Source organism: Bombus terrestris, chromosome 13, assembly GCF_910591885.1.
Source record: "Bombus terrestris chromosome 13, iyBomTerr1.2, whole genome shotgun sequence".
Lineage (NCBI taxonomy): Eukaryota > Metazoa > Arthropoda > Insecta > Hymenoptera > Apidae > Bombus > Bombus terrestris.
Window position 1 is genome coordinate 850,021 of NC_063281.1, and position 10,327 is coordinate 860,347.

Here is a 10,327-nt window from a genome sequence, read left to right on the forward strand (position 1 = left end):
AGACCTGGAAAAATCCAGATAAATGTCGTGAAATCATTTCAAGCGTGGTTTACACTTGTATTAATCGATGATCGCGAAAATTCTTGCATCGTAAAGAGTAACGCGAGTAAATCATCGAGGCAAATCCACTTGCGTTTCTTTCTTTTTGTCCAGCTCTTGCTTCGAGAATAAAATGCGTCATTCTACGGTATATTATAAAATTGCCACTGATAAGAGATATCAACATTTATATAAAATTTTAAGGCCTACTTGTTTTTAGCATTGTTTCATAGTTTGTTTACCATTTGTCGATCGTGAATATAGAATTAATTAGAAGGAACAAGATTAATTTAATTCTTAAATCTGCAAAATTTCCAGTCGATAAATTACCAACTTGGTCTGTCGTTCAATTAAATTTCCAGTTACTACGTTCAATTAACAATGGTAAATTGAAATTGAAATGAAATGCTCGCAGTAAAAGCAATCTTTCGAGTCAAAACTCTGTCATTTTATCCTCGAAGCGTCTGAATCCCACTGACTGACCCGTCTGTCATGACTTTTCCCCGTTTCATCCGCAAATTGCACTGAAAATTACATCGTTTCGCCTCTATTGGCACACGTGTGGGAGAACCTGGGGCCAGAACGTGCGTGTCCACGGCGACTTGATCGTTACGACTTCACGCTGACTTTTGCACGCAGAACGCCGCTGTGCGGTGCACCGTATCTACACGAGCGTGTTCGTGCAAATGAAACGTGTGCGCGACGAACGAACGGAGGTCGACGAGCCACGCCGCCTCGAGCTGATCCAGTAAAATTGCGTAGGCAGATTACTCGAGTTGTTACCTGACCATTATCTGGCCAATGGAACACTCTGAGCAATCGACTGGTCGAGAATCATGCCAAACACTCTCTGCGATTCGACTATAATTTTTTCTTCCTTTCTTTCGTCGCGTGATTTCAGCCAATTCCTTTTTTCTCCGTAATGCGTGATTTTTATGACTCCTTGGTTTCTGATTCTGCGTGTAGTTCTGCTGGGGTATTTAGTTTTAAATAACAATATCGAGCGACGACGAGATTATTGAATATTATGGAATTTGGTGTTTTTTTTATCTTTTAGCTAATGATGGGATTATCGTCTCTTCCGTTTCGCACCAGTTTTTTTATTGTATTATGAAAAATTCTTTATTATTTCTGACGGCTTAAGGTGACTTCCATCGCATATATTTTTAGTTATCGTGATGCGCTTCAAGTATCATTTTGAATCACTAGAGTAAATCAAAGTAGTTTCTCGTGATTTTAATTAGAATTAAGTAAATCAAAATCTTTTTGCCGATATTTTCGTGTAATCTTCAGATTAACACAACCATTTCTTATTTTTCAAAAAAACGTTTCAGTTATTCAAAACACCTGTATGAACCTCCTAGAAACTAAACTAATCAACTCCGCTTTCTCTTAATTTCTCAATTTCATTGCATAAGATACGTACGATTTTAATGTTTAGATTTTAAAAAACCAGTTACTTATATCCATGAGTTCATTTTTTAAAAGAATATTACTTTGACAATAGGGAATTTCGAGGTAAACTTAGAAGAAAGGATTTGCAACATCATCTATTCTATTTTCAAAGAAAAGGACGTCTTTTCTTCTCGTTACAACTTCTCCGAATTCCCTGCATAGAAACTTGAAATCCCACAAGTCGAAGCTGGTCAGTTTTTGGCAAACCTTTTGGTTGCGATCCGTGTGTCTGGAAGCAGAGGGCACAAAGTATGAGCGACGAGCTTTCTCTCGACAGGTGGTCGAACGTTAGCTGCAACGCTTCTGTGGTTCGATCGTGGGCAAACTCGCAGGGGGGCGCCGGCGAAATTTTTATCCATTGTCATCTCTGGCGAGCGTCTCTGTGTCTGCGTGGGCCGAGATGGAAAAAGGTGGCGGTCGAAAGGCGAAAGCGTGCTGACGCCGGGCACGCGCCTCATGCTGCGAAATAACGGTACCTGCCCTTGTTCCAGGATTTCATCTCAGACCTAACGGCCGGCCAGCAGCCAGAAAGCTTGCGACTTTTTACCCGTTCGCTTGTAACGCGCACGCAGGTGTCGCGCGTGCTGTTAAAATTCCGCGAAAACGACGATGCCACTTTTTTTCGCCCGCAGATAGCGGTACTTTTATCGGTGACGCGTGAAACGTGCTTCATTTTAATTCTATGATTTAATTTATCTTTAGTAGCACCTCTCAAACAGATCTTTGGAGAAATTTATGTTTGTGCTGAATTCGGAGAAATATTGTTACAGTGGATACGGAAGCTACCTATTTGTAGATTACTGCATTTGTTATAGAATTTCTATATGACTACAAGAAGTTGATACACACTGTGAAAATGAAGTGTAGAGCCTGTTTAAAAAATGCTTCATTGGAGAATAGGAATACGTGCAAATACTATTTACGTATGTAAGAAATTATGAATAAATTGATATGTTAATGTGAATATTGGAATTTATAATTTAGATAAAGTAAAAATATCTTAAGCTAGTTAATTGCAATTAATTACAATTAATTTATGATATATACAAAGGAATATTTTAATATAATGTTAAGATTGAAGACAAAGAACGCAAGATGTGACGGAATTTCGATGGAGAAAGATTGGCAAGTGGTGATTCTTTAGATGATAAATTTTATAAAGACAGATTACAAAAAGAAATTTCCTTTGGAATTAAAAAATTAATTATACCGTATGTTGGATAATTTGCTGAAATGTAAGTTGCCAAAATACTTTTCATACGTTTAATACTATGTGTACTACTAACATCATGCGAGGAGGCTTCTACAGTTGTATTCAATTAATAATTTCGACATTTCGGTGGATAAGAACATTTTACATTGATTTATCTTGTTAAATGAACTATAATTATCAATAATTTCGAGTATCTAGGTTTATTATTGCCGTTTTATGCTCCTACCAATACCTTTATTAGGATTTTACGAGTATTGGATTTGTTCCGTGCAGATCATTAAATTATATTAAGTTCGGAAAGTGATTCTCAACCGGACTTCGTCAACAGCGTGTTCAGCATCGGTTTCATTTTAAATCTCTTACAATTTCCCAGTCAACCTACTTTCTTTCGACAAGGCGTGTAAAAACCAGTGAATTAAGTGGATTTTATTGTTACGATAAATTCATCTGTAATCCTCGACAAATAAAAACGATTCATCTGACAATCGCTTTCACGCTGTATATTGGAAACCATATGCCAGTATAAATAACTAAATAAAGTAAGTAACATTGAATTTTATTTTCTTTTACGGACTTTACTTTTTTACCTGCAATATGTAATTTACACTGAATCTTCAATTTTCGAAACGCATATAGCTGTAATTCCCATGGCTTATTAAACATTCTTCGCAATTTCGAAAACGTTCTTAATCCTCTTGAATTAAAACTGTAAAGGTGATAAAAATAACAATTAAAAGTTTCCTAATTACTTCTTTCGCAATTCCTCGGTCTTCATTTTAATTACAAACGAAGATTTGCTGAGTTCTATAACAATGTAAAAATATACTATATAAAATATAAAAATAACAATATAAAATAGTATAAAGGAATTCAAAATCTGCAAATGCCCCTTACACCATCCTATATAATTCCCATCCCAACTTTAAACGAAAGCTCGCTTTGTTTTTCGACCACAATAGGAATGGCAACTCTCTGAAACGTAAAAGATAGGGTTGGAAATCGAAGGAAAAATTGGGAACCGCTGTTAGACCGTACTCGAGGTGAAACTCTCGTGATGAGAGCCTCCCGACATACGGTGGTCGAGGTGGAATCCACGGGGAACGCCTCTTCGTAATAGATTGTCATCCGCAGGTGGATGTGGCGGTGTTCCCCCAGAGACAGTAAAAAGGAGCGCGTCGTTTAAACGATGGGGCGAGGTCCTCGATGAGTTTCAAGTAATCTCGGGCAGGCTCCAGTAAATTGGGGCACGCGTGTAAACGTTAAATCGTCTGGGGGATGGGATGAAGAACGTGTGTGGCATGATGCAAAAAACAGCATCGTGTCATCAAAGGGGTAGTTATTAATACCTTAGTATTTATTAAAAGCGACTGGAAAAAATGGTTAATAAACTGCGAATAATACCATAACGAAATATTACGATATTCAGAGAATGGATCTGGCTAAATTGTTATCGTCTCGTTTCAATTATGCTATTTCGTATTTCGAGTTAGTTAAAAATCACTTTCTTTCGGTATCAATTTATTCAAAATATCAAGTAAGAACGTAAACTACACGAAACATTTGGAAAATTCTCTAAATGTAGGATTTAGAAAAATGATACGATGGTTAAAAAATGAAACTGACTAGATTGTCACACCAACTCTTTCGTATTCTTCCAAATGCATCGATGAACAGTTTTAAAATATGCTTCTGTGAACTACTGAACATATCAAATCAATTAAATATTCGATACGGAATCTGCTCACTCTGGAAAAGTAAGAAGTAAAATCTTGACCTATATATACCTTACGTACTAATTAAAGTAAGTAATTGCCGACTTTTTACCTTTTTAAACGTTTGAATATTTTTCTGGGCCTCGGTACCGAATCTCTGTGCGGTCCTGGGTGCCGATTTACGTCCTTTCTTTTTGACAGAAATTCACGGTAAGGCAATTATGGTCGCCAACAGCGTACAAAGCGGGACATTTAAGAAAACATAAATGAATGATAACGAATCGATCGAGGCCGTTGAACTTGCATAATCGTTACCAATTATGTGTTTTATTAACAACTCGATACATACTCACAAATTTTGCATATGGCATGGTTCACGAGCGTGTCTTCTTGCGTAACATCGTTAAACCAGAGAACGAACGCGGCATGCGGCTTTAAAAATGCTTTTGCAACGCCGGCATCCGAAAAATTCTGACCATCAAGATCACGAACCGCTCGAGATAAAATTCCCTCGTATCGTTGCATCTTTTTCGCGTTTCGTGACTTGCCTTTCGATTAGTATACGCGGGAAACCAAAGAACCGAACGAAGTCGGAAATTTTCGAGCTACGAAATAAGAGAAAGATAAAAGATCTCTTGCATGTCGTTGTTAGCGTTGTTACGAGGTCCGTTTAATTCATTTCCTGTCGATGGAATACCTTTATCGGCTCTTTCGATGCGAGACCAGTCAAACTTAACGGGGACTTTATCGTCCCATTAATTTCCATCCGTACATAAAGAATCCTTATTTCGAATTCGCCGGTCACTGAAGACGCGGAAGACGCGCTGTTAAATCCTGCCCCGTTGATAAAAGGCTTTACTGAAAACCAAGTGGAAGCTTTTCATTTTAATTGGCTATTTTACATAAGCCCATCGACGATGTATCATTCCGCATAATTAAACAAGGCGATCGCCGAATTACGATCGGTCCGGGAGCTGCGCAAGTTTGATTTAAGGCACGTCGGTTTAATTGCGGTCAGCTATTTCGTCAGATTGCTCTGATCTCTTGGGAGTCCTTTGAAGGCTCCATGATTCTTGTTTCTTCGGGCAAAGTCGTAAATTTTTTAGATTCTAGTATGTTTTGGTCTTGCTATTGTCTATATTCTTTGCTAATCTTGTTAGGGTGATTCGCAATTTAACACAATTGGAGTCAGCGAGACTCTATGGCTCGAAATAGGATAAAAATAAAGTATAAAATTGCGTTGGAGGCTTCGTTTTTGAGAAAATCGAGTTTGGAAGTTTGTGAAGTGTACGTGAATTTGATCAATTTCCGTTTAGACATTTGACAAGAGATTATTTTACATGAGAAAATACAGTTAAGAATTACAGTTGAAAATGAAAAATAAAACTTCGTCGCTCAAGGCTTCGGTTTAGAGAAAATAGAATCTTAATGTGTCACGCGTACTATACAAATTTTCAAATTTAATGTTCTCGAAAGTGAGACTTTGGAAGAAAATGTTGTTCTACATTTTCGGCTCATTTTCGTTCTATCGATTATCTACTCCTGTCTAGCTAGAAATTAAACAAATTTACGTACTTTCAAACTCAATTTTCTCAAAGGCCAAATGCAATTTTGCTATTTTTTATTTTTGTCTTACTTTGACCCATAGACACTGCCTGACCCTATTTATATGCCATGAATTACGGACCGTATATTCTTCGCTTCTGTGTCTATACTTGGTTTTTTAACCTGAAATGGAATCACATGATCAGAATACGAGTTTATCCTGAGATCAAAGTGGTTCTTCGGGATATGAAATTAATTCAGGAATTTTATATCAAATTCTTTATATTAGGAATGTAATATGTTTCTAAATAACATTCCAGTTAAATCATGCCTCGTAATTATGTAGAAGGATGCTACAGTCTACTTTAACGAGATCTTCTTGGATAAGATTTAAATTGTACATGTATATCTCTTAATAAGCGATTCTTCATCAATTAAATTTCATATTCTAACATAAAGTTTACCTAAGCAACACATTTTACTTTCAATGTATTCGTTAGAGTTTTGTTTCCTTTTGGCGGAGGTTCTTTGAAAATCCATTAACTTTTACATATCACTTATTTATCTACATTTTCTGATAATTTAATGTAGATTTTTGGTAAATTAAAAGAAGTTATTTATTTTATGTACCATTTGTTTTTTTTTTCCTAACGCAGATATAGCTATGTATAAAAGATACAGATCAAGATAGTAACGAATATAGATATTTATCGAAATTAAAAATTCTTGAGACTACATCGACATATCGCAAAATCGACTAAACCCAAATGCCCGAAAATCATACCGCCGACCGAAGGCTATCGAATTACGTAACGATCGCGACATTCTACCGAAAGAATTCGTCAAATCCCATTCTCCGACTGTCGACTTCCATTCCTCGGATTTCACCGGCTAATTACGGGGTTAATCGCAGCGAATTTCGAACGTTGGCTTTTCGGTCGAGCGGGATTCCGTGTGTTTTTCGAAATCGTAGCATACCTCGGATGCTAGAACAGTCGGAACTGTTCGGCCCAATGATCCTGACCGGCGCAATTATCCAAGGACGAAAGGAACCGGCAGGTGATCTCTTGGCTGAGAAACGTATTAGCAGATATCCCAACGTTCTTTTGATCTGTTGGTGAGACGGGCAAAAAGCGTGGCCTAGTAGATGCCTAGGAAGACCTCGATGTCGGTCGACGCCTCCGCCATTTGTGGCAGGTGAAACGAAATGTATCGCGGAACGCCGCCGGAAGAAAAAGGATTCGGCTGTTATTCGCTCGATTGGGACGAACGATCGAATACGATGCGAATCACGGCTCTTCAAATCGATGGGTTAGATTGGTGTCTTTGTTCCTAGGAGGCTCGATGGGCACGCAAGGATAGAACGTGGAGAAGGAAGTTCGTGATGATTCGTGGTTAAATTAGGGGTAGGATGTGTGGCGTGATAGTCGAGAAGAAGAGCAGCTATATGTAGAGACAGTTGTACATAGAAATATCATATATGTATATCCTTTTCTTTACTTTCTTGTTCCAAAATTAAGTCTACGATTGTTCATGATTAAATTAAGGGCAGAATGCTATGTTTTTAATTTAAGGGGAAAAATATAATAGATTTAGATAATGTAATACACATTGGAGGAACATTGTGCATATTCTTCTTAGATTTTCTTACGATGATTATTGGTGTTCGTGTATATTATAGTTTTTGAACAAAACCATCCATGAAAAAATGAAAAAAGCGGAACAAAACGTTCGATGAAAAAATCATGATTCTCCATTTTCGCATTATCATTCATATAATTAATTATATAGTGTTCCTCCGCGCAAAAACAGTGGCATCGTCAAATATAAATCTCGCCAGCCGACAGAAACTTCCTAATCAAATCGACTGAGAATATTATCGCGATGGCAGGTGGATCGTTAAATAATCTCAACGACTAGTCGAAGAGATCGTTGCGTGCTCGTTCGCGGCCGTGTTCGCAGATAGCGCGAGCAAGATATTCATTCGTTGGCTGTCTCGAAGATCTTCCTAGTCCCTCTGAACTGCTACGAACAACAAACAAGAAAGAAAGACGGAGGCAGCGACTTTTTTTTGAATATTTCAGCCTCGCACCTGCCACCCGACCGACGAGTTCAGACCTCAAGGACTAGGAATAGTCGTGATTTTTTTGCGGCCACATCGGCTAATTCGTTTCGCAGGCTCGTAAGTGTCACTCGAAGCGAGCCTACGATTCGTTTAGTCTGTACTATATCGACCGACCTCTTCCATAGGCGAAGAAAACGATCGTGAGGCTCGATCGTCTTTGGCGACTACCACTTTTTCTCCGCTACCGCATTTTCTCCAGCATCCTTTTGCCTTGTGCCGCGAACACGCGGCTGACATTTCATTCGATCGCGATCCGTAGAATCGTTTCGTGAAATATCCTTGTTCTGCCCTCCTGCTCGACAGACACCAATTTAGTCGTACGTCTTAATGGCTGTGTTATTTACCGATCTTCTATCCTCGAGATTCTCTTAATGAGCGACCTCGTCGTCGAGGTAGCGTACTCGTTTTATGGAGAATGTTCTGCTTTTCGTTTTGCGGTCGTTCATGAAGAGATTGAAGGTTAGGGTAATTCGAAATGCACGCAGATGACGCAGATGACGGAATGTGATAGGAATGGGACAGATATAGAACACAGAAGTTTTTCTTTCATCACGCTTCGTAAGCTAATTGAGCTGTTCATACCCTAATTTAATTTTTTCTATTGTTCCAAGTTTTTACAAATTTAAAGAAATCTCGGAATACTTATCAACATTTAGACTACGGATTCTTATGACTTTACACGGGATTTAAAAATGTAACAAGATACATATAACGTGCAAAAATTATTTATTAATTATTATTAATATTAGAGATTGAAATAAATCTGTGCTCAGGTTCCATTTTTAATTTTTTTTTTTTTTTATTTATTTATTGTAATTCACAATTTGTCCAATTTGGACATTTGGTGGAATTTTTTAACAGTTATTTTTTTTTTTTATTTATGTTCATAAAAAAAAAACTAGTTTTGCATAAAATTATTAACCGCACACCCGTTCGTTAGCAAAAGCTTTTTTTTGATAAAGGTAAACGTTTGTAAGAAAGAAATTCAAGAGTATCAATTTACTTACGAAGAATTTAAAGAATTATAAAGAACAAAATCGAATGAAAATGGATGTACTATATTTTCTATAACATATCTAATTCAAAATTTTGGAAATCGTTTTTAAAATATCTTATAAAACTTTCTTATTAAAAGCAAATACCACACGAATCTAATTTTACATGCGCAACAAGTAAGGAGAAACTTCTACATTGGAGAACAAAGAAAGCACACAAACATCTCGCAAGAAACATCCAATCCAAAATCTCCCAAAAGATCTACAAAGAGAAACTTTCAGTTCTCCCAAGAAACTCTCCCTAACCCGCTCGAGTTACAAATTTATTTTCGTATTCTTTTACAGAAGTTGCTCGTTGGAGCAGCGAACAAAGGATCGTAAGCGAGGGTTGTTTTCTGGCGAAGAAAACGATGGCGGTAAGTGAAAGACAATAGACCGATGCCGGGACTGTTTCGTCGCCCGTTACGCAAAATCACGAGATGTTCCATGCTTCGAGGTCTATTCACAGCGACGAGAACGAAAATACGAGACAACGAAGAACGCCACGTGGGAACCGGATAGAGGCACGTGCCTCGGGTTTCGACAACTCCTGGCGAGCGGCGGACTATTTCCGCGTGACGAGGAAATTGTTCTCCAGCCGTCCTGACGCCGCGGGAGGCGACTCGCAGAGGATTCGTCGCGCCCTCGCAGCGGGTGATGGACCTCGCGTGGTCTTACGCTCGTCTTTTCGGACTACGATTGACTACGAAATCTAAAGCGACTCGGAAATTCACCCAGAGATGATAATCTCCGCGAGTCACCGAGAAAGATGATCCACTGCCGATCATGACTGCGGAGAATTTGGATCTAAGAGGAGTTTCAGTTTTTAGGCTTGAAAGAGGATCGATGAAGAATGGAATTTTGGTTTTTCTATTGATTTACTTACTTTAAACTAAGAATGTTTATGGAAATTTAGTGTACCAAATGCACGTAATATGCAAAAATAGTATAGGCACACATAGTTATTTATTAATTGAAGCGTTTTATTCTATATACGGATAATCAGATTCTATATACGTTTCATTTTTTATTTATTTTATTTTATTTATTATTGCTTAGTCCGCGCCTTTCGGCTTTGGACGAACTTTCGGTTTTACATCTCTTATGTCTATTTTTCTTCTTATATGTCTACCTCCCCTCTTTTCCACTCTATTCTGTTGCACTCCCTTAATTATTCTATCTCTAAAAACTAAAACTAGAAACT

At 37.8% G+C, this 10,327-nt stretch overlaps 1 protein-coding gene across 5 annotated transcripts in view; it reads left to right on the forward strand.

Moving 5' to 3' along the window:
• LOC125386170 overlaps nt 1-10,096 on the forward strand; it is a 241,613-nt gene extending 231,517 nt beyond the window's left edge. For 4 of the 5 annotated variants that reach the window (XM_048411241.1, XM_048411239.1, XM_048411238.1 and 1 more), the window contains 2 exons: nt 9,430-9,500; nt 9,593-10,096. In XM_048411241.1, the coding sequence (XP_048267198.1) occupies nt 9,430-9,500; nt 9,593-9,730 (209 nt within the window). In that variant the 3' untranslated portion in view covers nt 9,731-10,096. Of the gene's footprint in view, nt 1-9,429 lie in introns of all 5 variants that reach the window. The other variant, XR_007226076.1, reaches the window with a different exon arrangement.
• The last annotated feature ends 231 nt before the right edge of the window (nt 10,097-10,327 follow it).